The 25,910-nt window shown below is 28.1% G+C and overlaps 7 protein-coding genes across 7 annotated transcripts; 5 read left to right on the plus strand and 2 right to left on the minus strand.

Annotated features, from left to right (window-relative positions):
* The first annotated feature begins 315 nt into the window (after nucleotides 1–315).
* On the plus strand, nucleotides 316–2,510 carry LOC118074887 (ADP-ribosylation factor-like protein 3). Its single transcript, XM_035096416.1, has 6 exons — nucleotides 316–479; nucleotides 567–630; nucleotides 838–966; nucleotides 1,034–1,165; nucleotides 1,470–1,706; nucleotides 1,802–2,510. Exons 2-6 carry the CDS (start codon nucleotides 628–630, stop codon nucleotides 1,841–1,843), a joined length of 543 nt encoding a protein of 180 aa, XP_034952307.1. The 5' UTR covers nucleotides 316–479; nucleotides 567–627; the 3' UTR covers nucleotides 1,844–2,510.
* Nucleotides 1,849–6,397, minus strand: LOC118074884 (uncharacterized). Its single transcript, XM_035096409.1, has 6 exons — nucleotides 6,245–6,397; nucleotides 4,204–4,379; nucleotides 3,699–4,117; nucleotides 2,875–3,388; nucleotides 2,589–2,807; nucleotides 1,849–2,510 (listed from the first exon to the last, which is right to left on the minus strand). The coding sequence occupies exons 2-6, from the start codon at nucleotides 4,369–4,371 to the stop codon at nucleotides 2,430–2,432; spliced, it is 1,401 nt and encodes a 466-aa protein (XP_034952300.1). The 5' UTR covers nucleotides 4,372–4,379; nucleotides 6,245–6,397; the 3' UTR covers nucleotides 1,849–2,429.
* Nucleotides 6,398–7,695: 1,298 nt separating this feature from the next.
* Nucleotides 7,696–9,403, plus strand: LOC118074885 (odorant receptor 22c-like). The gene is made up of 3 exons (XM_035096410.1): nucleotides 7,696–7,868; nucleotides 7,941–8,649; nucleotides 8,996–9,403. Exons 1-3 carry the CDS (start codon nucleotides 7,731–7,733, stop codon nucleotides 9,334–9,336), a joined length of 1,188 nt encoding a protein of 395 aa, XP_034952301.1. The 5' UTR covers nucleotides 7,696–7,730; the 3' UTR covers nucleotides 9,337–9,403.
* A 1,155-nt stretch (nucleotides 9,404–10,558) lies between these two features.
* LOC118074829 (odorant receptor 47a-like) lies at nucleotides 10,559–11,372 on the plus strand. Its single transcript, XM_035096317.1, has 2 exons — nucleotides 10,559–10,812; nucleotides 11,029–11,372. Exons 1-2 carry the CDS (start codon nucleotides 10,680–10,682, stop codon nucleotides 11,370–11,372), a joined length of 477 nt encoding a protein of 158 aa, XP_034952208.1. The 5' UTR covers nucleotides 10,559–10,679.
* Nucleotides 11,373–11,553: 181 nt separating this feature from the next.
* On the minus strand, nucleotides 11,554–17,994 carry LOC118074830 (uncharacterized). Its single transcript, XM_035096318.1, has 17 exons — nucleotides 17,821–17,994; nucleotides 17,494–17,611; nucleotides 17,164–17,425; nucleotides 16,869–17,079; nucleotides 16,669–16,805; nucleotides 15,093–15,183; nucleotides 14,901–15,018; nucleotides 14,565–14,826; nucleotides 14,271–14,484; nucleotides 14,070–14,206; nucleotides 13,872–13,966; nucleotides 13,719–13,776; nucleotides 12,691–12,765; nucleotides 12,084–12,291; nucleotides 11,885–12,021; nucleotides 11,676–11,808; nucleotides 11,554–11,604 (listed from the first exon to the last, which is right to left on the minus strand). Exons 1-17 carry the CDS (start codon nucleotides 17,992–17,994, stop codon nucleotides 11,554–11,556), a joined length of 2,481 nt encoding a protein of 826 aa, XP_034952209.1.
* A 1,825-nt stretch (nucleotides 17,995–19,819) lies between these two features.
* Nucleotides 19,820–20,731, plus strand: LOC118074831 (putative odorant receptor 92a). Its single transcript, XM_035096319.1, has 3 exons — nucleotides 19,820–20,108; nucleotides 20,181–20,324; nucleotides 20,391–20,731. Exons 1-3 carry the CDS (start codon nucleotides 19,820–19,822, stop codon nucleotides 20,729–20,731), a joined length of 774 nt encoding a protein of 257 aa, XP_034952210.1.
* A 682-nt stretch (nucleotides 20,732–21,413) lies between these two features.
* Nucleotides 21,414–22,794, plus strand: LOC118074833 (uncharacterized). The gene is made up of 3 exons (XM_035096320.1): nucleotides 21,414–21,566; nucleotides 21,632–22,202; nucleotides 22,457–22,794. The coding sequence occupies exons 1-3, from the start codon at nucleotides 21,414–21,416 to the stop codon at nucleotides 22,792–22,794; spliced, it is 1,062 nt and encodes a 353-aa protein (XP_034952211.1).
* The last annotated feature ends 3,116 nt before the right edge of the window (nucleotides 22,795–25,910 follow it).

Raw genomic sequence — 25,910 nt, forward strand, 5'->3', positions numbered from 1 at the left:
CATCTGTCAAATTCAAAAAACAAAAATTCTCAAAACAAAATGGTCAATTATTATTCTTTATTAAATTTCGATTGAATAAAAAAAATTATATAAAAGAGGAGTGTAAATTAAGTATATGTCAGATGAAGTATTTATATTATTGTATATTACTAAGAACATTTGGATCTTTGTTAATAAAATAATCAATATAAAAAAATTATAAACATCAATGTTCTCATTCGAATTTAAATTATCCGAATGGTGTGTTTTGTATAAAAAAAAATTCTAAAAATTGGAAAGAAAAATTATTAACTGATGCAAAAATTTATTCAATCAATAATTACAAAACAAACAGTTATTTGTCTTTCTAATATGGATTAACAAATACCAAGATAAGTTGAGCAAACAAATTTTCCTGTTTTCTTTAAATAATGCTAAACTCATGAAAAAAGCAAACAATTTTTTAATATTTTATCAACCAAAATGGTTCTGAATGACAAGTATGTACATATAGCAACCCACGAAGGTGGTAACACCTGCCTTAGCTACGAATTCAATAACAAAACATTTCATTCAATCTATGTTAGGCAGAAGGTGAAGTAGTATTTTGGAGAACGTTTTCAGAATTTAAACACCGAGAATTTAATAATGGTAAACAAAAAAACAATTACACATAGCTGAAAAAAAGCTTTAAACACTTTTTTGGGTTGGCATTTAAATAATTAATTTTTTTGTTGAATTTTCACAATAAAAGCATGCAAAAAGTAGGTTAGAATAATAAATATTTGAGTGAATATCATAGATAAAGCATCTAGTGAACAACAAAACAATTTTCAAATTTTGATTGATTAATTTCAGGGACTGCTTTCAATACTGCGTAAGTTACGTTCTAATCCAGATAAAGAGTTGAGGATTTTATTGCTTGGTTTGGATAATGCTGGTAAAACCACGATTTTAAAATCACTTGCTAGTGAAGATATAACTCAAGTAAGTATATTATTTATTTTAATAACATGTTTGTATCAGTGATTTATTGATGTGAATTTCCTCAAAGGTGACTCCCACTCAAGGTTTCAATATAAAAAGTGTACAAAGTGAAGGTTTCAAATTAAATGTTTGGGATATTGGTGGTGCAAGGAAAATAAGACCTTATTGGAGAAATTATTTTGAAAATACAGATGTTCTTGTGAGTAAAAAATTATTACTTGACTTTTATAGATTTTATGAATGCTTTATCAGTGCGGGTGTTCAATTTAGATAGTATTCATTTCGACTCGAAATACCCCATCAATTATTTCATACATCACGAAGATTTTTTGCTATGTTTTTATGGTTTCAACCAATACTAAATAGTGAATATACCATTTTGAACATTAAAATAAATTATCGTTATTTTAATTAATTAAATACACTTAAAATCAATCTTCAATTTGCAAATGATCACAATAAATCGTTTTTTAAATACCTGATCACCTACATTTATTTTATAGATTTATGTTGTCGACAGTGCTGATATCAAACGATTAGAGGAAACTGGTCAGGAGCTTTCAGAGCTTTTATTAGAAGAAAAGTTACGAGGAGTTCCTCTATTGGTTTATGCGAATAAACAGGATCTTGGACAAGCTGTATCAGCTGCTGAAATTGCGGAAGGATTAGGTTTGCATAATATTAAAGATCGCGACTGGCAAATTCAGTCTTGTATTGCTATAGAAGGAAAGGGGGTTAAGGTATGAGTTGGTTTTCTTTTTGCACTCACTCAACGGTAAATACCAACACGATTCGTTATATGATGTATAATTGAGCATGTAAATATGTTTTGCAGGAAGGACTTGAATGGGCGTGTAAAAGCATTAAAAAAAAGTAACGAAATATTAAATAAATTAAATCCTAAAATTTAATCGAATCGGAATGTAACATTGATAGAATTTTGTACATTTGACACTGTATTTGATGTCTACCTAATATTTACAAAGATCAATAAAGTGTACATATAATATGGGTAATACGATAGGAAGTCCTCTTAGATCATTAAGAGAGATTTCTTATCACTATTGCACCAGCATTACAAAATAAGTGCACGAATTCTAAATAATCAAATCCATTCTGATGAAAATATAATATCATTTAGAATAACAGATTGCACTTATTTTTTTAGTATTGTGAATACAGTCTGCCAATAGTGTACGTTGTTCAATGAGATAAAATAAAATAATAAATTTAAATCGTACTACTGTAAATCATTCAATAAATATTCATACTGAATTACTACTTATTTACGTTTCAGTCAAATCAACACTTTATATATTTAAACATTTTTGACAAAATATTGTTTGTATTCATCAAGTGTTAAACATGATAAAATCTTGTCATGTTTCATTCGTCAGCATAAATTGCTATCAGAATTAGTAATTACTCTTACAAATATCTTATCCCATTGATGATACAGCAGTTTACAGCTCATTATGAATAGCTTCTGTGGTTACACGGATCTCTTCTTCATGGAAATCATTACAATTGACAGGATATTTACTCTATAAAGTGAATTGTAAAAAATTAAATGTATTACTGAATAAAAAAATCCCGAAAAAACATTGCATTTTAATACTTACAAAACATTCATCATTCTCTCTTATAGCACCATAAAGATTCCAAAAGCTAATATTTGTCTTGCTACTGATTGCCCAGGCGGCTGGAAAACTACTGATTTTTGTTAAGCTACTCCGAAGAATACTATCGTTATGATCAATTGAATCTTTCGAATTAATTACACACAGAATGTGGGCTGCACACATTGGAGACTTTACTGCCCATTTATAAGCACGGTATGTCTAATAAAATATTATATTATAAATTAATGTATTATCTATGAACTATATTGAAAACATAATTGCTTACTTTCAAGATAGGTGATATGATATCGTTGTTTATGGTATGACTGAGTCGATTACTAAGCTCGTTTGCATTCACCCTGGACATAATAAATCCTTTCTCAGAAGCTAATTTAATTAAATCTTGAGCATATGCAACAGCAGGTCTAATATATTTCGCACTATCTAAATTCATATTGAGGTATCTTTTAGCTCCTGCATTTACCAGACGTGTAAGACTTTCAGTTGGTTTCAATGGATCGAATAGAGCAGTTTTTGGAAATCCTTGAGACTTGAGGAAACCATTACCAATAAGTTGAACTGTTGTTAAATAACGTGTTTGAACGTTGGGATCAGAAACATGCGAAAACCATTCTGCGACAAAATTAGTCAAAGATTTTATCCATCTTCTTCGGATTGATGGGTTCTCAAAACTTTCTAGGAGTTGTTCGTATTTTATCCTTCCATCTCCATCGATCATCGAACCAACAATGTGGGCTAAGCCACTGTTCTTCCAGAGAGCTTGACCCAGTTCAGAATTTCTGCAATAAAATGATTGGCTATGTACTTTTAATGCGTTTGTGAAAAATGCGAAATCCTAATAAACTTTAGGGTCATCCAGTAATTAATTAATTTTACATATAATCAAAGTAACTGTACTTTAGACTGACATCATTAGCTGTGCATTGGATAGTAGTCATGTTAAGATTGATATAAATGAATGCTTTTTAGTGTTAGCTAACGTTTACGAATTTTCCATTATGAAATATTATTAGAGGAAAATTTATTAACTATACTGAAAGAATAATATATTTTTTTTATCTTTTAATATTTGCGTTTATGAATAATTACCTAAAATGCTCCGATACAACGTGAAGATTTTCTAAAACAGGTGGCATGTACCAAGAATGATCTGAATGATCATGCTTTTTATTTCCACCCGTTCCACTATTAAAGTTTTCAAAGATCATTGGCAAGAATCCCATAATTCCCTCGAAATTATTATTACTATTGGCTCCCATGAACATACTGGCCACATTTATCACACTTTCAAAGTCAATTCCTGGTGAATTGGATTCTACATCATTGGCACTTCTTTCTTGTTGACTATTTCGTGATGGAGGAGGTGTAACCATTTGCAGTAAAGGACCTAACATTGATAGATCCATACCTTGATTTTTACTTTCTTGACCACCTCCACCTCCTGAAGAACTTGATAGAATTTGCCCAATTCCATTTAAAATTTGACCGAGTCCAGCTGCACCGGAACTCTTGTGTTGAAATAATAACATTATATTAAATATTGCTCTTTTATTTAAAAAATTTTTGAATTATTTTTATGATATAATCTACGTACTTTCTTTTCAGCATTCGAATCCATGAATTTACTAGTCCCTGGTGACTCTTCCGAAAAGAATGAGCTGGCAACTTCCATGAATGCACTTGATATATCCACTTCATCCTCTTTTTCAGCAGCAGCAAAGCTTAGTAAAATGAATAATAGACACACTTTCGGCAGTTTCATTTTTAAATCTGTAAAATAAATTTTCAATTGCTTGTATATAATGTTTTATTTTACAAAATTTATTAAGATTTTTCGTATTGTACATAAAATTAACAAGATTATTAATAAATAAAGACATTTAATTGATTTATCAATGAATATTTATTTTTTACAACGGTAAATGTTATAAATATCTCCAAATAAAAAAATTTTCTGGATAAAAGACATCGAAACAATAAAAAGATTATCTAATGATTAATTTATTCTAGCCGGTAGGTATGAACTTATTACTTTATTTTTAAGCTATCTGTAAATATACGATGGGAATCACTATCGATCAGAGTATCGATTTCTTCAGTAAATTAAATTTAAAAAAAGATAAATATGAAAAAGAAAAACTGTGGTCAATGACCTGAGGAAAAAGCCCAGATATTCATGGTCTTAGAATTGGAAAATATTACCAATACTTTAAAATGACTTTGATCCGATGTGAATAAATGATTCAATGTTGTGCGGTGTCGACACGCCGGAAACGTTTTGGATTGTAGTCATTGGATACCGTTATTCTCCAGACGAAATTACATTTTTTATTTCGCTTTACTAATTGACTACCATCGTATTGTTTCAAAAACTGTAATACAACTTAATAATGTTATTAGCTAACTAAACAAGGATAAGTCGGTAATTAAATTAATGATTAAGATAAAAAGTGAGTAGGAAAAAGTTTTTGAACACAATAAAAATTTAAAAAAAAAACAACAATTTTTTATAACAGTTACTAAAACTCAGTTCCATCAAATTTAAATAAACAAACACCATGAAAAACTTTAAATAATAAAAATAACAAATGAAAAAATGTGTTTACATATAAAACTGGTTCTTACTATTTTCTGCATGAACGGATTTGAAAAAAAAACTATCTAAAGATCTATTAATTAATTTTATTGGAATTAATTTTCAGAAATAAAATTAAATTATGTAAAAACAGTAACAATTAAATCATTATGAGAATAAAACGTGATTATTACTGTTAACTAAGAAATAATTATAGCTCATAAAATCTTCATCGAAATGAAATTTATGTTGAATAATTTTCCCGAGATTACATAAAGTGAAGTTCATTGTAATCTATAAGGTCATTAACTCTCTTGAGAAAAAATAGGCTAATTTCATTTTGCGTGCAATAAAATGAACCGTCAATTTTAAACAAATATAAAATCCAGTACTTAATGGAAGTGTATATGGTGTAACATATAATTTGAGTACCGTAATCCACATTAAATTGACATTCCCTATGTTGGAGGCTCGATTCGCTATGTAACGGTATGCAATCGTGATTTTCAACGTGTCAGACGATTCAATCCGAATAAATTTACACGATCAACTAAATGAATATAAACAATGTAGATTACTGATAATTATTTATAGAAACTACAATCTAAGAATTTAAAAAAAAAATAACAATAATAATAATAAGTAATATTTCATGGTCAAAGCAAAATTTTTCTTTAGTATTACTTAGTAGAAATATTATTTATCATTTCAAATCCACTTCCATTATCATAAAAAGCTCCAATTATACCGCTCTATATTTCAGTTAACTGTTCGTTGTTATCAACTTATTTAGATAAGTAGACCTTGAAGAATATGCAAGTTGAATTTTGAATTATTAGAAAAATACAAATATTTCATGCAAAATGTAATATTTATCAATTAATTATTTTAAATAAAAATAGCAATCATTTTAATTTATTATTAATATCCATACTGCTGTATTTTATCTAAAAACAACTGTCATTTCAAAAGATGCTTTGTTTAATTTATTATTAAAGTAAAAAAGATATTAATGTTTTAAACATTTTTTCATCATTTACAATGCATAATTTGGACTTACCTCAATATTAATAAATTTATGGTGATATTTGCTGAACAACTAATTTTAACTAACAAAAATATACGTTTTCACAATTATAAAGTAACGCCAGAGTTCATACACCTGACGTTGCTGTAGCCGGACTGGCGTTCAACGTAGTCCGACAAACGGTACTTCCCTACCTGACCAGGTTCGGGGGCCCATGCATAAAAGCCACTTCTTCACACAATAAAACATTTATTCATTTACTTGGCGGTGAATCATATTGAAAACTGCCATCCCTAAAATTTAAAAAATGTAAGAAAGGAGATCGGTTGATTAGTCGAAGTTTCCATTGATGGTTATCACTTACTTCTTTGACCTAAGATGCGATTATTAATTATTTTTCCATTTAAAATTTCATTTGATCGATTATTAACTATTAGTTGATTCAAGATAAATTATTCGAATGATTGAATAAGTTATTTCGCTATTATAAATGGTGCTAAAAAATCCCTTCTGCTTAAAAGGAAAAAATAAAAGAAATATAAATACCTTCTTGCATTCTTTGTCTTATTTTTAAAAAGTTTAAGAATTTAAGAGAAGGGTGATTTTAACTTGTTCTTTACCTGATGTAAAACCGGCTTAGGACGTCCTCAACTTCTCAATCACCATACTTAAACTTGTTTCAATCAGATGGTTTGTAGAGAATAGGCAATTCTAAAGAAATTTCGTGGGCCTGAGTTGTCCTTAGGATGGAGAAATCGTATACATATAAGAGAATCTTTTCTTTTGGGATTGTATTTATGGGGACGGTGAACTCTGTTAGATATCCTGTGAAGAAGATTAAAAAATTGAATAAATGAAATGATTCAAAGAAAATGTTTGACATAACGATATTACGTTTCTATTATTAAATTACCATAGATACATTAATATCTGACCCAACCAATTGGGTCAGATATTAATTTACTTATAATTTAACTAAAAAAAACTTTTTGTACAATGCATATAAAAGGCATAAAATAAAAACGTGCAATAAATTTTCTCTATATGCATACCAAATAAAAAGACATCTTTAGTGCTGTGTAAAAATTTGTTTTACCGTATTCCACCTTTTTTTTACTTAACAACATAATTAAAAAAAAATTGTAGAAAAAATGCTACTTCCAACAAGTATAGTAGTCTTCATTATATACCAATTCATTACACGTTTATTATCAATCATAAACTCGTTGCACATTTCTATTTTGAAAACGGGAGACCTACGATTAATGCTGAAATAATTTCTAATAACATATAATTTGCTGTTATTAATGTATAAGACGCAAACAATTTCATGCACTCGAAGAAATTATACCTTACCTAGTTATTATTGTCTTTAATAGTACAGATCCGATGACGCATATATGGATCGAAATCCTTTGTCTTATCATTTCTAAAAGGGATAAATTTAGTTAGCTAATTTTATCATTAAACTTGGTCTTTTCCAACTCAGCAACCAACTTCGATTATAGATTAGAATAAAATGTCCAAGTCTTGGAACTCAGGTACAACCTATGAATTAATGATGTACAAGTTTATCATGTGGCCTCTAGGTATCTGGCCACCGAATCGAGGAGAAATATTTTCAGAAATTCGTTTAATTTTAGCCGCTACCACACAGGTAAGATCTAGCTCATCAATATCCTTAACCTATACTATTCAAGTAGTAATTTAAATAGTTAAAAATAAACAGGCTGCCACCTGTATTTGTTTACATTTGGAAATGTGGCATAACTGTAGAGGCGCTGAGGACTTTTTGGACATTTTTGTTCTCAGTGTTTTCTCACTGTTGGCATGTATTAAAGGATTAATTGTGAGATATCATCTAAATGAAGTTGATACAAATGTAACATCTGCTATACAAGATTGGTTTAATTTATCATCTAATGAAAATCCACAAAATAACAAAATAATGATGAGACATGCAAAAATTGGTAGGATTGTTTGTATTTCTTTAATGGCACCTGCATCTGGAGGAACATTGTCTTGGATTGTTTTTGCATTACCATTTGCTATGTTTGCTCCTGAGAATAATACTGAACCTATAAAAAATTTTCCATTACAAACACCATGTACATTCGATTTTGCCACTACATCCAATTTTTATTATGTGATTTTTGTTATTCAAGTTTATCAGTTGATTACTACATGTCTTGGCAACTGTGGCAATGATGTTTTTTTCTTTGGACTTGCAATGCATGTCTGTGGACAGTTTGAAATACTAAAAAGTGAGTTTAATTCAGTGGAAAATAAAAGAGTAGGGATTGAAAACGGAGAGTATTTCAAGAATATTATCAAGAGACATGTACATTTGATTAATTTAGTTGAAAAACTGGAAACTACGTTTAATATGATTATTCTAACACAACTGATCATGAGTGCTATTTTGATTTGTATTATGGGTAAGTTTTTTAAAAATAATATTAATATGTGTTCATTTTTTTTAAAATTACCAGACTAGATTATTTTTAAAACTAAGAAACTCACCAACTGTACATTGTCTTCACACAAGATATTCTAAACAGCTTTACATTTTTCAATCACAAATATTTCAACTATTTATATGTACGTGACGGTATTCACAATTTCTTTACACCAAGTCTTCTCTAAATAGAAGTATTTTGCATTCACATATTTATGTTTGTTGTTCTGTTTTCAACATATATTTAAAGAGGAAAAAATTAAAGATTTAGGATTGAATACTTGCAATTAATTATTAATGTGTAAATTTCTTTGTTGCAATTTAAGGACTGCAAGTAATCATAGCACTAAACATGGGCGATGTTTTTTCTGGCATCAAAGCCAATATAGTTCTGTCATCATTGATGTCTCAATTATTTTTATATAGTTACGGAGGTGACTATTTGACATCTCAGAGTCATGCTATCGCTGATGCAGCATATGAAAGTCTCTGGTATAAATATTCCATCCGAACTATGAGGGATATTGGATTTGTAATATTTCGTGCTGAAAAATCCGTTTATGTAACAGCAGGAAAATTTTTTTACATGACTCTAGGCACTTTTATGGATATTTTAAAATTGTCTGTGTCTTATATGTCGGTTTTACGGGTGGCGATGGATGTGTAGAGTATGTTACAATTTTTAATCAATTGTATCAGTGATTTCAGATTAATTATAAATTTTTTTCTCTTAAAGCGCTCAGATTTGTATAGAAGAATTTACTTATCTTGTACCGAATAATTTCAATAAAAAAATTAAAAAAAAAAAAAATTTAGAACAACAAATTTCAATAATTGAAAAAAATTAAACAACTTTGCTTCTTACTATTTAAATTTATATAAGTTAATTACAATTCTTTTACAATATTTTGTTAATAAATTTTTATTTACGTTTATTTTCAAAAAATTGCAGAATATATTTGTTTAATAGATGGAAAATTTGATTATTTTTCCGTGTATACTGAAATAATAATCATCATTTTCTGATAATATTCAATATAGAAAAATAATTCGTTGCATTTAGATAGCATAAATTACAAATGACCATTCGGTCTATAGAATAGAGAATAATTTGCTGAGCATAAAAAATTATGCGCGATATCCGTGCACATATATGCAAATATAACATGATAGATTATCATAGATGGCTTTACTGAAAAAAAGAAATTATAAGCTATAAGATAAAACGATTATTTATATTAGAGAGCGAACTTGGAAGAACGGAAAGAGCCTTGATTAAATAGTGGATATTAATATGTCGATCAAGAAGAAAAATGATCAAGCTTGCAATATCTTTTTAACATATTCAATTCCGATGTCTATGGTTGGTCTATGGCCACTTGCTGAGAATACATTGTTCCGTAAAGTAAAAATTATCTTCTGTATTTTGCAAATGGTAGGTAGAAATCTATACATTATTTTAATTTTAAATAAAAAAATTTTTTCATTTCTATTATGATTTATTATATTGTTCACTCGATATTTGTTATGTATTCATTAAATATATTTTCTTTTGGTATTTATTAATTTTTTTTTCACTCATAGTTGATAACTGAAGCAGGAATAATATTACATATCATCAAAACCTGTAACAGCCCCAATGACTTCATGGATGCAGTCATTATTTTATCATTCGGCATCATGATTTTTACCAAAATCAGCAATTTAATTATATTCAAAGAGAAATTTGTAACAGTTTTAAACTCTACATACGTAAATTGGTCTACAACTGAAAACGAACAGGACATGAAAATAATGAAAGATTACTTAAAAGGTTTCAACAGAATAACTTTTTTCTTTTATGGTATTTCAATACCTTGTATAATGCTTTATTTTTCTCGACCTTTTATTCTTGGTATCTCAGCTTATTCAGAAAATATCGGAAATGAAACAGTAACAGTAGTACCTTGTAATTATATATTCCCTAGTGATTATATATTTGATAAAACAAGTGAATTTTTTTATCGTGGAATGCTATTCAATCAAATGATTCAAGTAATGATTGCGTCTTTAATAAACGTTAGTACTGATCTGATGTTTATATCAATTGTGAGCCATCTTTGTGGACAAATTGAAATTTTGATCCGTAACATGAACGAGCTAGGTAAAATATCTCAAGTTGATCAATATCTTGATAATATTATTAAAAGACATCAGCAATTGATGAGTTTAATTTATATTCTTGAAGATATTTTTAACAAAATTATTTTCATTCAAATGATATTGGGCTTATTTTTTGTTTGTTTTGGAGGTAAATAATACTAATTGTGAAATTTTGAATAAATTACTTATTATTCAAAGTATTTTTATGAAATTTCAGGAATGAGCATACTACTTAACTTTGAAAGTGGTGACACTGTAAATCTGGTAAAATGTTTAATGATAGTAGGATTTATGCTAATGCAAAGCTACTTGTATACATATCCAGCCGACAATTTAGCAAATTTAGGAGAAAAAATGCTGAGAGGATTATATAGTAGTTATTGGTATGAAATGCCTAATAGATTAACGAAAAATTTGGTCTTCATGATGATGCGATTGAATATACCACCTTATCTCACGGCGGGTAAATTTTTTTACCTTACAAGAATATCGTACACTTCAGTAGTCAAAACCGGTGCTTCTTATTTATCTGTGTTGAGAATATTTCTACAACGAAACTAAAATCTACAATATGTACTCATATATTATTCAACTATTTTCACAATAATAGCAACAAAAGAGAATAAATATAGTTTCATAATAATATAAAATAATATTTCGTATTAATCGATGATCAATAATAAATCAATTTATTTATTATACATATTGCAGCAATTAGGTTGCACAATTATATGATCCAGAATCATTGTAATGAAGTAAGTAGAGTAAAATATGAAATTGATGCTTTTATTACCTTAAAAAATTTCTATTTTTTTTATTATTTGAAATTTATATGTATCTTTGAATTTCGTGTACATTATTTACCTTACTGAAGCTCACATATGACATTGTATACATCTTTCCAGCAGTCAACATGCAAGGTTTACGACTTCTCATCATTATTAAAATGAATAATTCTCTAGTTTTTCTAGGAAGATTGTACCATTTACCATCATATCTGTATAATTAAACCAAAAAATATGTCAAATCAAACCTATTTTATTATTACTATTTATTTAAAATAGAATAATTACATTAATTCTTGGATAGACTGGCTGTAGTCCATCAAGTTCTGACCAGGATAGCTGAGAAAATACAAATGAACAACTTGGCCAATTGTGTAGATACCAAATCTCAGGGCTTCCGAAGTTTCATTTATTTTTATTACTGTCTGAAAAAAAAAAAAAAATAATTCATTTATTAAAAGAAAATTTTTTTTATACATCTACTTACATAAAAACCAGTAATACTCAATGCTACAGTATTTATCATCACTATGACAAGTAAGCATGTAGTATAAGTAGATTCAAGAATTTGGCAATACTGTAATGTAGCAATATGTTGTTTGATAGATTTTCTGATTAAGTAATTAATTTTTTTACTAGAAATGTCATCTTGTATTTCATTATTTGTCATATTACTTAAATTTTGTATTCGATATCTAAAAAAAGAAAGTTGAATAATTTTTTACTCTAAAGAAATTAAGTTTTGTAGATGAATCAAAAGTACCCAATAATTTTAAACATACTACAAGCATGTTGAACACAAATGAAATACGTAGAATCAAACGCAACAATAACAGTTGATGGAAAGGGACTGACCATATATGCATGTAAAAGAATTGGCACTTGGTATGTAATCGGATCAACAAAATACTCTGTCGGATATAAAAGTATATTGGATCGAGATTCATTCAAAGGCACAAAATAATCGAGAATCTTTGGTGTTAGAGGTGTAGTTAAGTATAATAAAGTAACCGTATAGATAAAATCTTCACATGCAAATAATAAGATTTATCAATTTATAAGCACTGAAAGATTTTAGAATTATCCAAGCTTACATATGTAAAAATGGGTCACTCTTCTGGTGTTTTGTCCATTTTTGTGCAAAATTTTTATTTCGGTCTTGGATAAATCTGATTCCCAGTCATGCTGAATCCATTGTAGTAATGTTTTCACCTAAAACAAATATAACATTGATTATAATTATTATGGATTTGAATAGATTATTTAGGCGTTAAAAATTTTTTAAATTAGAGAAAATTTTTAAAAAATATTTAGAGTACTTTCTCCATGTTGAATAAACAGTTTATCATCTTGGTTAATGTGAGTGAATGAAGAGCCAACATTGGTGCACACTCAACAATCATATTCAAATTTTTTCTTACAGTCATCACCTTAAAAATCTGAACAAAACACTAATAATTTTATAATATTAAATAAATATTGTTAAATTATTGTAAACAATTATTATTACTTCAGGAACAAATAAGCTTAGGATTGCAAGAGACACCACACTTCTCAAAAGCCTCTTTATGGAAAGTTGTTGAAAAGGCCATGCTCCAAAAGACAAAAGTAACAGTTTGGTAAGTCGCCAATTAGAATTCTGAAAAAACTCCATTTATATCAAAAGTTTGATACTCTCTAGCGTGTTTAGTTTTAGTAAATGTATCAAACGGCAATACAACGTATGTTATTATTATTATTAATTCTATTGAAGACAAAGCACGTGCACATCAAAGAGCATAATGACTCCTTTGTACAAGTAGAGCTGTCAACATTAAAAGGTAAAATAAATCGATTTTCAGCATTCGTTTTGTCTTTCGTGATGTAACTTTTTAGGGAATAAAGCATCAAATTTTTAACAGTTTCTTTATTGTTCGATTATACCATTGTTAACCTATAGAACTATACAGTAGATAAAAAATATCAATGAATATTTTGAATAGGTTTCAAAGCATCTACGAAGGCAGTAAGGGATCTACAAAGTCTGAGAATTAAAGTTGCTAAAACTTGGAAAAATTCAGAAACATAATGGTAATAAATTGTCATTGCTGTAATATTTTTATTATTTCTACATTTCAATTACTTCAAACATATTAAAGAGAAGTGAGAACCATGTAATATGAAATAGATAACTTCAATACCTAAAATAAAAAATTTCATTTTTATTCAAAAACAAAATAAAAGTATTTTTTTCGTACCTTGCTGAAAGTTTCTATGGATAGAAGACACATCTTACCAGCTGTTAATTGGCATGTTTTATTACTTCTTATCATTATCAAAATAAAAAGTACTTGTACTTTTGGTGAATGATGATACCAATTTCCATTATATCTGTTTCATTGAAAATAGTTATACGGTTATATCTTTTTGCAGACTATTTTTTATTTTAATCCAAATGTTAAGCTCGCTTTTTTGATGCATGAATTAAACTTACACTAATGTTTGAATAGAATCACTGTGATTTATTACACTTTGACCAGGATAATTAAATAAAAATAGATGAACCACCAATCCAAGTGTATAAGAACCAAATTTCAAAACATGAACAATTTCATTAATCTTCACTATAGTCTATATGTCAAAAAAAAGCTAAAAGTATTTGAAAGAAGTACACGTATAATTTTTTGACTCTTACATAAAAACCAGTGATACTCAGTGCTACTATGTTTGCTATAATTAATGGAAGTAACATCAAAAAGTAAGCCGATTCAAGTGCTTCACAGTATTGTATGATACTAATATGTTTTTTAATGGAATTTTTAAGTAGTTGATCTATTTCTTTATCGACCTTGTGAGGCATTTTCTTACGTAAAACATTCATTTTTTCAGATAAATTCTGTATCCGGATCCTATAAATATAAAATATCAATCAACTAGATTTATATTTTGTTAAGAATATTTTTTAATATTTTTATAAATTTGTTAATACCCAACAACAGCAAACATGCTACAAGCATGCTGAACCTGTTTAAAATATGCTGTATCAAAAGCAGACTGTACAGTTGACGGAAAAGGACCAATCATGTAAGCATGGATAAAAATGGGTATATAATATTTTTTTTCATCGATAAAATACTCTGTTGGAAATAAAAATTGAATGGGCCGTGATTCGTTTAAAGGTACTAAAACATCTAGAATTATAGGAGTTAAAGGCGTAGCCAAATAGAGAAGAGTAGCAGCACCCATGTAATCTTTAATGCAAATACTAATAGTGAGTTTGAAAATTTTTTTTATCATTCCCATACTAATTTTATAATTGACTTACATGCATAAAAATGGGAAAATATTCGAGCATTGCGTCCATACTTTGATAATACTTGCATTTCTGAATCTGACAAGTCAGATTGCCAATCTTTTCTGATAGTCTCAAGTATTGCTTTTAACTACAAAAAAAAGTTGAAAATATTAATCAATGAACTATTTGATCTTAATTACATATATTTCATGATAATATTACCTTTTGTGAGTTAAAAATCCAATTAGACAATTTCAATAATGCACCAAAGTGATATACAATAATTTGTACCGATTCAGCCACACTACTAACACTTCCCCATATGATGGTCAATTTGACAATCTAAAAAAACTCATCTATCAAAATTTTGTGCTCCAAATCAAGTAAATAAATCTCAAATTGTAATTGTAACGAATGAATTAACTTAATAAATAAAATAATATATAAAAAAAAAACTTATGTAATGATATTTTGAAAATTTCTTTACTAATTTTATTTATTACTTCAGGTATAAGTATGCTGATAATTAAAAAGAAAAGTAAATTGCTTCTAAATTGTGAAGTTTCTCCATTTAACGGCCATACACCAATAAATGATAATAGACGATGAGTGAGTCGCCAATTTGGGTGGTCAAAAAACTCCATTATTGACTTCAGAAGCTTTGTAATGTTTATTACTCACAGTATTGTTTTATGTCAAAAACTACACAATGGAACTAATTAAAAATTCTACGAAAGTCGGGCTTAATGTACGTCAAACAGCATAATTACCCCTTTGTAAAGTTGTGATAAATTTAACATCAATGAGTAGACTGGATCGATCATGTTTTGCATAATACCATAGAAAATGATACTTCTTTTCATCATTCTCTTTGTATTATTTTTATACAGTCGAAAAGTTTTCAAGACAAAAGAAACAAAACCTTCAGTGATATGGCTACTGTGAATCACTCATCACAGTCCAGGCTAATTCATGTGACCAAGAGGATCGTAAATAGACTGTCAAATTGACACATTGTAAAGAGTGTAAAATTAAACAACTGTGAAGATGAATATTTAAAAAATTTTACCAACAAAACTGTAATAACATTTAATGCACATACTACTACTTATACCTGTTGATGTCGATATCACCATAATATTTTTTTATCATCAAAAATCGATGATCTAACTGGTAAGTCGAATGATTACCTAATCGAATCTCTAATGTGTTGTATTACTATTTTTTAAAAAGCCATGCCAAATAAAAAATTGATAAAATAATGGACATAGAATTAAATAAAAAAGCAAAATGTATCTTTGCGATTATTTAATAACAATTATTTAAAATAATTAGTAATCTAAAAAACTTATTTCTAGATCGACAATGCTATTCAGAACAATTAAAAGATGATTTAATTTTTATAATATTATTATTTTCGTGAATGCTATTGAAAAGAAAGAAGAACTGTAAAATATGAAACTGCTAATTTTATCACCTGAAAAATATTTTCAAAAAATTTAATGAGGTATTGATATATTTATTTTTATATTGTTGGACAATTTATTATACTATACCTTGCCAAAATTTTCAATTGAGAAAATATATAATTTACCAGCTGTTATTTTGCAAGTTTTACTACTTCTTATCATCGTCAATATAAAAAATATTCTCATTTTCGGAGATATATTGTACCATTTACAATCATACCTGAATGATTAAAATAATTTTTAATAGCGTAAAAAATTATTAAAAATACAATGACCTAAAATTTATTTAATTTAAAAATTTTTTTTCTAGGAATACACAGTCAACTTACGTGAATTGATAAATAGATTTACTATGATCTGTCAAATCTTGACCAATATAAGAGTAGAATAATAAATGAATAACGCATCCGCATGTGAAAGATCCATATTTGAATGCTTCCGGAGGATCATTCAGCTTTATTAAAGTCTGAATGAAATTTAACTTTAAATATTATTGATACTGTTACAAATTGGAAGTCATAATTCTTACATGGAAACCAGTGATACTTAATGCCAACGTATTATTGATGATTAAAGATAGCAAAGGAAGGGTATAAAATGATTCAAGTTTTTCACAATATTGCAAAATAATAACATGCTTTTTGATACAATCTATCAATAATTGATGAGTTTTTTTATTAATAACGTCATCTCCATGAATTTTAGTATCAGTTTGATCTGTTATTATTTGCATACGATGTCTGAAAGTAATGTAATTATAATTTTAAATGGATTAATAATTCATTATTTGAAAAACTCTTTCCAATAAAAGTAAATATAAATACCTCATTACGGCGAACATACTGCAGCCATGTTGTACACAATGAAAATATGTTGTATCAAAGGCGACTGTTATGAGCGATGGAAACGGGCTGATCAAATAAGCGTGAATGAATATTGGCACTTTATATTTATCTGGATCAACAAAGTATTCAACTGAATACAAAAATTCTATTTTCCGTGATTCATTGAGAGGCGCAATATAATCAAGAATTTTTTGCGCAAAAGGTGTACCCGTAATTGTTATGGTGCATCCAAGAATAACCCCTTTTAATATAAATAATAAAAAAGGTTGAAAATTGATTTATTTTTTACTATTAATGCAAATATCATACATGCATAAGCATGAGTTAATCTTCTGTCATTTTGTCCATAATTTTGCATGATTTTTTTTTCCATATGAGACGGATCAGAGAGCCAATCTTTTTGTATATATTCGAGAATTATTTTTAACTATGAAAAAAATTATCATTATTATATAGACAAAAACAAGATACCATATTATTTAATTAAATAATTTATTTAAATCCTTTAAGATTATATACCGTATAACAAATAATTAAAATGAATACCTTATGTATATAAAAATAATAACTTAACATTTTTAATAGAGACTGCAAGTGCAAAAATAACATTGGTCCACATTCAGCAATCGCACTAACATCGCCCCATACACTGATCATTTTTATCACTTCAGGTATAAGAATGCTTATAATTGAAATAATAACTACACGACTTAATAATAATTGAAAATAAGTTTGTTGGAAAGGCCACAGACCGAGAATTATAAGGAGCGACTTAGTAAGCCGCCAATTAGAGTTTTGAGAAAGTTCCATGTCCATCAAAAACTAACGAGTATTTAACACGAGTAGGGTGACACATACGACAGACTCTATAATTTGAATAGTCGATAATACCTATGTCGAAAGTACGGTTTATAAATATTCAAGATTCGATGGAGCTTTTGAATATAAAGAGAATTGAAGATTAAAGGTTTGTTGGTAAGAAAGTTTTGACATTTGTATGTTTCATGTGATAATTGATTGTTATATACTTTTGTTTCAGTATCGAAAGAACATTATACTCTTATTCTTTGTTGCAGTTCAATCTTTAGCAGATACAAAGACAAACATGACAAATTTAAAAAAAAACAATGTTATAGATTTAAGCAAAATATAATATATACATATATAAATATTAATTTGAGAGTTTTTTGCGAAGTTGTAGCTATGGTGCATTAAATAAAAGTGACAGAATAAACTGTCTTGGTTATAATGAATTTTAAAAATTAATATGCCAACTCTATTTGTACAGGATTCACTAGTCTGAAAAAAAGAAATAATAAAAACACTCACATTTATCAAAAAAAAAAACGTTGTCGCTGAGGAAAATCAGCAAGAAATAGCAACATACCTGGAATAGTGATATGATCGTAAACTCAGGAAAACCACCAAAGAGAAAGAGATGTCTTTCAGTCTTCATCTGAGGCTCTTTTCTAATTATTTGACCAATTGCTTCTAATAAGAAATATTATTATATATATTTTTCCAGTTTCTGAACTATTGACAATAAATTTAGATAGTTTCCTTTTATTTCTAATACAACATTTCAATTAATTTTAAAGTACTTTTTTATATTCATTTTATTACTTCTTTTCTTTCAACAATAATCATTATTTATTGTATATTTTCTACAAATAATATTCCTGTTGAAGAAAATGATTGTATTTCAATGACAATAGATTATGAGAAATGAATGAGCATTCCTCTCGAAAATTCACATTGAACTAACAATGAATTGCGCTTAATGCGCATATTCTTCTTTTCTTTTCGAATTTATAAATTTTATCTGTACTTATCAGAAGCCTATAGTTAAGAAACTTTGTTTTCTACTCATAAAAGTCCAAACCCTTTATTATGTGGTAATGTTACATGAAAACATTTTCAAAACTTTTCTTACCATAATGATAAAAATAAAGTATACTGTTGAATAATTGATAATAAGCTTGCAATTGATAGTTGCTATAACTGGTTTTATGGTCATTATTGAGAATAGAAAATCAATATCTCAAATATTCCTAGAGAAATGCTGAGACATGATCGAAAGTAATAAACAGTTGAAGCAAGTTCACAAAATGATTAAAACTAAATTCAACTATTCAAATTGGAATATTGAGACAACCTATGCCTTGGCATTGTATCGTTCAATTTTCCAAAGTCTAGGAATTTGGCCATTTCAATGTCAAAGTGTCATTAATATGTGCCTAATTTTATTTCACTATTTTTTGCAGGTATTTATTAATTGCGATATTATAATTTTTACTTATAGTTGTGACAAAATTGAATAAAGTCAATGGTAAACTATTTAATTCATTTTTAATTACTCAAAAAGAAGAGCACATATTCACTATAAAAGCGTCTGAAAAGAATTTTATTATTTATAATATATTATTTTATATTTCAGATTACAATGATAATAGAAATATTGGGAGAAGTAGTGTATTATAAATCAGGCATCGATCCTCAGATCATATCCAACTTATCATGCAATTTTCTTACATTAATAAAAATCACATTGATACGTTTTAAACGGAAAAAAATACAACAAGTGTTAGAATCAATCATAGATTTATGGAACAGTAAAATAAATCCAGACTATCTCATGCTAGTTCAATACAAAGCAAAACTTGGACGAAATATCTGTATTTATCAACTTGGTTCAACATATTTTGTTTTATTTCCAATGATTATTGGAGCTCTACCGATTTTTGTTCCCAGTGATAATAGTACTTTCAACGAAAGTGAACCAGTATTGAGATCTTTTCCAATACAAACTCCCTACATGTTTTCAAACATTTCCGATTGGTGTTATATTTTAGTTTTTATTCTCCAAATATTTCAATTATTCTCAACTGTTACTGGAAATGTTGGTGTTGATTGTTGCTTTTTTGGTATCGTTATGAATTTTTGTGGCCAAATTGAATGTCTCTCTTGTGATTTTAAAAAGTTTGATTTAATTAAAGATGAAGGAATAATATTGAACAATTTCTCTTCAATTGTTCAACAACATAATCGATTAATTAAACTCGCTGAATATCTTGAAGAAATATTTAATTTTATCATTTTTTGTATTGTTGGATCTAATGTGGCACAAATATGTTTTTATGGTAAGAATAATCACTATTAATATTAAAAAAGATATAGATAAAACTTTCTTTTCTTTTTGTCATCAGGAATTCAATTATTAAGAAGTCTACGTCATGGGAATTCGGTGATAGCAATTAATTCCACCCTTTGCATAGTCATTTTGAGCTTTCAAATCTTTTTATACAGTTGGGCAGGAGATCAACTTTCATCAGCCTTCGAAAGCTTTAAATTTAGTTCATTTAACTGTGGATGGGATGAAATGCCTTTAAAATTTAAGAAAAATTTGGTATTTATCATGATGCGCACTCATAGACAATTTAATCTTACAGCAGGAAGTGTTTATCGAATGGATCTAGATAATTTTAAAAATATTATGAAAGCTATTGGCTCATATTTTTCTGTTATGCGAACAATGTTTGAATCCTAATAAGTAATAAAGATTATTAGTATTATTATTATTAATTGAATTCTTTATTATTTCATTTCAAATAAAATTTTTTGAATGAATAATTTATTTTCGGAACTTTTCTTTTAAATGTTATTCGATCATCCATTAAATCCTAATATTGTTAAATTATATTTTTTTAATTTTTTAGAAGTTCCTTTAGTTCTCTTGAACAGATGAATGTGATTGAAATTTTTTAATATACAATAATAAAAATATTATTATATTATTGAATATCACATTGATATCATTTTAACATAAATAAAATTTCCTCACAATTATTATCCAAAGATGGTTTCACTGCGATAGTTGAAAGAAAGACTGATGGAAAATCAATCAATTGATAATATACCTTTTCTTACTTACGGTATCTATTGTTATAAGAATAATTTCTCATAATCATTTTAAAATAGACATAACTAAAACTAAAAGTTTTAATGTGCACAAACATACAATTTTGAACTTATAAGTTTTTTACTATTTTCATGTTCGTTTTATATGCAAATTTTCTAAACTTTTAGTTAAAATTTGCAGGTAAAGTTTTATGTTTGTATAATGGTTTAGACTGTCAAGTTCCGAAAATAAGTATGTACATAAAATAATCTACAATATAATAAAGTTTTATCCATGTTGATAAATTGTAGAAAATTTTTGTTCATTGGATATGAAGTCTAAGTCTTTAAATCTAGCTTGGAATAAAAATACGATCTACGCTTTAGGACTTTACAAACTTATTACTCAAAGTTTGGGGATTTGGCCCCTGAAATGTCATGATATTTTTTCAATAATGCGATTGGTATTCGTAGTCTTAAGTCAGGTATGATTTTAAAATGGATTATGGATATTTCTTTTCATTGTATTTAATAAATAATTATTTATCAGAGTATAATGGCCATCAGCTTATTAAGTGAAATTAATCTAGATTGTGGTGCAGTCAATGATATTATTCAAATGAGCTCTTTAGCAGCATGCAACGTTCTGGTCTTATCAAAAATATTTTTTATCTATCGCTCTAAAACAGAAATGTTGAAAATTCTTTCATCAGCTATCGAAGAGTGGCAATTTGTAAAAAATTATGCTGCTTTTAAAATCATGAAAAAAAATGCTACACTTGGTCGTCGTGTTTGCATTCTCCAAATGGCTTCAGCTTATCTAACTGTCGTTCTGATTGCACTTGGTAGTTTACCAGTCCTAATATCACCGATGAATCATACAATCTCTGAAAATGTTACTATTGCATCATTTCAACCCCTTCCGTTACGAACAACTTGTTTTTATGGTGAAATGTCAATAAGTTTTTATGTAGTAACTTATATTTTTCAAGTGATCCAGCTTTTAATTACTTGTACTGGTAATGTCGGTTGTGACTGCTTCTTTTTTGGGATTACCTTACATATTGCTGGACAATTTGAAAATTTAGTTGATGAATATAAAAATTTTTGTGTTGATACAAGTAATGATGATTGTGCAAAAAATCTTGCTCTCTTGATTAAAAAACATCAAAAATATCTGAATTTTGCTGATTATATTGAAAAAACATTTTGCTTAGTATTGTTATTTCAACTATCAATGAATATGTTTCAAATTGTAATGAATGGTATGTACATCAATAAAAATCTTTATAACAACCCTGGTGAAAATTTTACATTAAAATAGTCTTGATTGATTCTTTATTTCACATGATAAATAAATGACTGCTTTTTACAGGAATGCAGATGCTTATAAGTTTGAGAACTGGAAATACTGCAAATGTTATAAATATTGTAATAATTTACTATGTATTGAATATACAAATTTTTTTGTACTGTTATGCAGGAGATCGTTTAACAAGTGGAATTGCAAGTTTACAAAATGCTATATATTTTAGCCCTTGGTACAATTTACCGCCGAAGATGAATAAAAATGTAATATTTATCATTTTTAAAGCAAGTAAGACTTTTCATTTGACAGCCGGTAAGATTTTACATATGAATATTGATAATTTCAAAAATATTCTAAAAGCAACTTTTTCATATTTCTCGTTTTTACAAGCGATGATTGACTAAATAAGTGTATTATAAAATAATAATTTATTAAATATTAAAATTTTTTTTGATGGATTGCTATTAATTTTATTTTTTTTAACTTACTCATTTATTGATGTTTGATGCGTCTTCATAAGTATCAAAATATTTTACAGAACATTTCCTTCAATAATAAAAAATGTGCACTGCTGATTATAACTTTTTAATACTCATTATTGAGAAACTCATTTTTATTTGTTTTATTTATTCACTATGCAGCCAACAGAAATTGAGTTTCATGAGTTATTACATCTAAACGGACACAACAAAACAATAATAGAACCGTTTTCCACCCTGAAAGGCAAGGGAACGAATATTTCAGTCTAAATACATTAGATTGTATGTTTCTAATTTTTCTACAAATTCATATTTCTACATGAAAATTTTGATCTCGAATTGAAGCTTATTTCATAATGCAGTGTGCGAAGAACAAATTTGAATTATCTAATTGATTTTTTTAATAAAACAATTAAAAAAAAATTGAATGATTATAAATTGATTCGCCGCGCTTTAACGCCAAGCTGGCCGCTATAAAGTTATGAAAATAAATCATAAATTATTCAATTTTTATTCAATTTGCGCTCATCAAAGTGAGTTTACATAGGGCTAGACTAAAGTCAGAAAATTTCCCGAAGTTGATTTTACGCGCTCGCATAATGCGGTGGAAAGTCGAAGCTCGATGTCAACAGAAATTGAGTGGGTAACAGGGAATTCGTTCGAAAAATGATAATTTTCAGGGATGCTCTAGAAAAAAAAGCATTGAAGCACCAAGAATTTTGAAAATATCTGATTCCTCACTTCCAAGCAAGACAGAGCAAAAAATATAATGATCCATATCCGTCTGAATTATCAAAGGGAAGACTACAAGCAGAGAAGCGAGAACAGTATAGAAGTCCAATGCTGTGTTAAAAATCCGGACGAAGTTTCGGTCAGCTTGTCGGTAATCTCATGAAAGTTGTGACTATAAGTCTTTGAGAGGTACATGGACTACGAGGATATCAATGAATTCCTGAGAGCACGAGCTTTCCACTGATGTAGTTAAAATTATGATCCGAGCGTGATTTATGCTAAAATTATCGCCATTTCCGGTATCACCTTCATTTCTACGAGTTTTGAAATGAATTGATATTTGAGGTCGAATTTTAGAGCACTGAAACGTACAGAATAACCCCCAATAATCAAAGTTACAGAATTTTCTTTTCTAACCTCAAAAAATGCAAAAAATCGTATTTATGATTGGATTATGAAATTAAGGATGTCATTGGAAAGAGGGGGAGAAGACGGTTCCCAAACACTGGCTGTTGATTGTATTTAGTTGATAAAATCAAGAGATATTCCAGAAAAACTTCTAAACATAAAAATGTGCATAACTTCTATGCATATGATGCTACGGAGTTGATCAAGGGCTCATATGAAAGATCTGGATCTAAGTAAAAAATTTGATCCCCCCTATAGGATATCCCCGTCAAAAATGCCGTATCTCGCTTAGTTTTCGAGTTATGAGCGTTTAAAGGTTTTTCTATGCTTCATCGCAGCATAGCTTCGTTTTTCGCCTATAACTCACGATCTATAAGAGGTCCATGGATTATAGACATATCAATGGATTCCTGAGAGCATGAGCTTTCCATTGATGTAGTCAAAATTATGATCCGAGCGTGATTTATGCTGAAATTATCGCCATTTCCGGTTCCCCCTTCATTTCTACGAGTTTTGAAATGAATTGATATTTGAGGTCGAATTTTAGAGCACTGAAACGTACAGAATAACCCCCGATAATCAAAGTTACAGAATTTTCTTTTCTAACCTCAAAAAATGCAAAAAATCGTATTTATGATTGGATTATGAAATTAAGGATGTCATTGGAAAGAGGGGGAGAAGACGGTTCCCAAACACTGGCTGTTGATTGTATTTAGTTGATAAAATCAAGAGATATTCCAGAAAAACTTCTAAACATAAAAATGTGCATAACTTCTATGCATATGATGCTACGGAGTTGATCACGGGCTCATATGAAAGATCTGGACCTAAGTAAAAAATTTGATCCCCCCTATAGGATATCCCCGTCAAAAATGCCGTATCTCGCTTAGTTTTCGAGTTATGAGCGTTTAAAGGTTTTTCTATGCTTCATCGCAGCATAGCTTCGTTTTTCGCCTATAACTCACGATCTATAAGAGGTCCATGGATTATAGACATATCAATGGATTCCTGAGAGCACGAGCTTTCCATTGATGTAGTCAAAATTATGATCCGAGCATGATTTATGCTAAAATTATCGCCATTTCCGGTTCTCCCTTCATTTCTACGAGTTTCAAAATGAATTGATATCTAAGGTCGAATTCATTGAAAAATTTTTTTTCCATTTAATTAGGTATTTACAGCATAATACATTTATCATATCGTATATTTCATAATACTACTGGAAACATCCATCAATGAAAACTTATTAATCCATGTCGATTATATTTTCCGTTTGTGATTAGCTTAGAAATATTGAACAAGTGCATATATATTAATGTTTATCCAGAAAAATCTATTTTTAAAATAAAATTGTTCCAATAGTAATTATTCAAACAAGGGAAGATATACATAGTATCATAACGCCAATATCAATCATAAAAAAATTAAAATTTATTCATTTATGATAGTAAACAATACATTTATTTCACAGTTTATGAAATTTTTATCATTGTGTGTTAACATATTCATTTTGTCGCTGACATGATCTGAAATTTTCTTTCTAAATTGAAATAATAGCTGTGTATTCATAATCGTGGCAATTGTGTCATTGTGTAAAGTGATGGATAAATACCACATATCATCAATTTCTATAATGTAAATAGACTGGGGATGACAACCGACTGGAAATAAGGTAAATAAATTTTTACTGAAGTTACCTTTACACAATCACCCTCGGTAATTTGGAGTAAAATAGATAAAATTGAAAGAGAAAAGATCAAACCCTTAATACTCGTTACAACTAATTAAACCATTAATATATTCGCTTAAAATAAATCACCGTAAAGAGCCTAAAAGGTTATAACTATTGGCAAATTAAAATTTTATTATTACCATGTAATATTACTTAGTATAGACTTTAA

This window comes from Chelonus insularis, unplaced genomic scaffold, assembly GCF_013357705.1.
Source record: "Chelonus insularis isolate UGA/USDA-ARS -01 unplaced genomic scaffold, ASM1335770v1 contig_139_pilon, whole genome shotgun sequence".
Classification (NCBI taxonomy): domain Eukaryota; kingdom Metazoa; phylum Arthropoda; class Insecta; order Hymenoptera; family Braconidae; genus Chelonus; species Chelonus insularis.

What these genes read in the sequence shown, in the direction of transcription:
- LOC118074887 (XM_035096416.1), top strand. An exon ending in CTAGTGAAGATATAACTCAA is followed by an intron (nt 967 to 1,033) that starts GTAAGTATATTA and finishes ATTTCCTCAAAG; the next exon opens with GTGACTCCCACTCAAGGTTT. An exon ending in TTGAAAATACAGATGTTCTT is followed by an intron (nt 1,166 to 1,469) that starts GTGAGTAAAAAA and finishes TTTATTTTATAG; the next exon opens with ATTTATGTTGTCGACAGTGC.
- LOC118074884 (XM_035096409.1), bottom strand. Translation starts at nt 4,371, where the DNA reads ATGAAACTGCCGAAAGTGTGTCTATTATTCATTTTACTAAGCTTTGCT. An exon ending in ATTCGAATGCTGAAAAGAAA is followed by an intron (nt 4,118 to 4,203) that starts GTACGTAGATTA and finishes TTTCAACACAAG; the next exon opens with AGTTCCGGTGCAGCTGGACT. An exon ending in TCATATCACCTATCTTGAAA is followed by an intron (nt 2,808 to 2,874) that starts GTAAGCAATTAT and finishes ATATTTTATTAG; the next exon opens with ACATACCGTGCTTATAAATG.
- LOC118074885 (XM_035096410.1), top strand. Translation starts at nt 7,731, where the DNA reads ATGTCCAAGTCTTGGAACTCAGGTACAACCTATGAATTAATGATGTAC. An exon ending in TTTTAGCCGCTACCACACAG is followed by an intron (nt 7,869 to 7,940) that starts GTAAGATCTAGC and finishes AAAAATAAACAG; the next exon opens with GCTGCCACCTGTATTTGTTT. An exon ending in TATTTTGATTTGTATTATGG is followed by an intron (nt 8,650 to 8,995) that starts GTAAGTTTTTTA and finishes TTGCAATTTAAG; the next exon opens with GACTGCAAGTAATCATAGCA.
- LOC118074829 (XM_035096317.1), top strand. Translation starts at nt 10,680, where the DNA reads ATGCTATTCAATCAAATGATTCAAGTAATGATTGCGTCTTTAATAAAC. An exon ending in CCGTAACATGAACGAGCTAG is followed by an intron (nt 10,813 to 11,028) that starts GTAAAATATCTC and finishes ATGAAATTTCAG; the next exon opens with GAATGAGCATACTACTTAAC.
- LOC118074830 (XM_035096318.1), bottom strand. Translation starts at nt 17,994, where the DNA reads ATGGAACTTTCTCAAAACTCTAATTGGCGGCTTACTAAGTCGCTCCTT. An exon ending in TGATCAGTGTATGGGGCGAT is followed by an intron (nt 17,612 to 17,820) that starts GTTAGTGCGATT and finishes TTTTTTTCATAG; the next exon opens with TTAAAAATAATTCTCGAATA. An exon ending in AGCATGTTTGCTGTTGTTGG is followed by an intron (nt 14,485 to 14,564) that starts GTATTAACAAAT and finishes TTATATTTATAG; the next exon opens with GATCCGGATACAGAATTTAT.
- LOC118074831 (XM_035096319.1), top strand. Translation starts at nt 19,820, where the DNA reads ATGCTAGTTCAATACAAAGCAAAACTTGGACGAAATATCTGTATTTAT. An exon ending in TGTTGATTGTTGCTTTTTTG is followed by an intron (nt 20,109 to 20,180) that starts GTATCGTTATGA and finishes ATTTAATTAAAG; the next exon opens with ATGAAGGAATAATATTGAAC. An exon ending in GGCACAAATATGTTTTTATG is followed by an intron (nt 20,325 to 20,390) that starts GTAAGAATAATC and finishes TTTTGTCATCAG; the next exon opens with GAATTCAATTATTAAGAAGT.
- LOC118074833 (XM_035096320.1), top strand. Translation starts at nt 21,414, where the DNA reads ATGAAGTCTAAGTCTTTAAATCTAGCTTGGAATAAAAATACGATCTAC. An exon ending in TATTCGTAGTCTTAAGTCAG is followed by an intron (nt 21,567 to 21,631) that starts GTATGATTTTAA and finishes ATTATTTATCAG; the next exon opens with AGTATAATGGCCATCAGCTT. An exon ending in AAATTTTTGTGTTGATACAA is followed by an intron (nt 22,203 to 22,456) that starts GTAATGATGATT and finishes TGCTTTTTACAG; the next exon opens with GAATGCAGATGCTTATAAGT.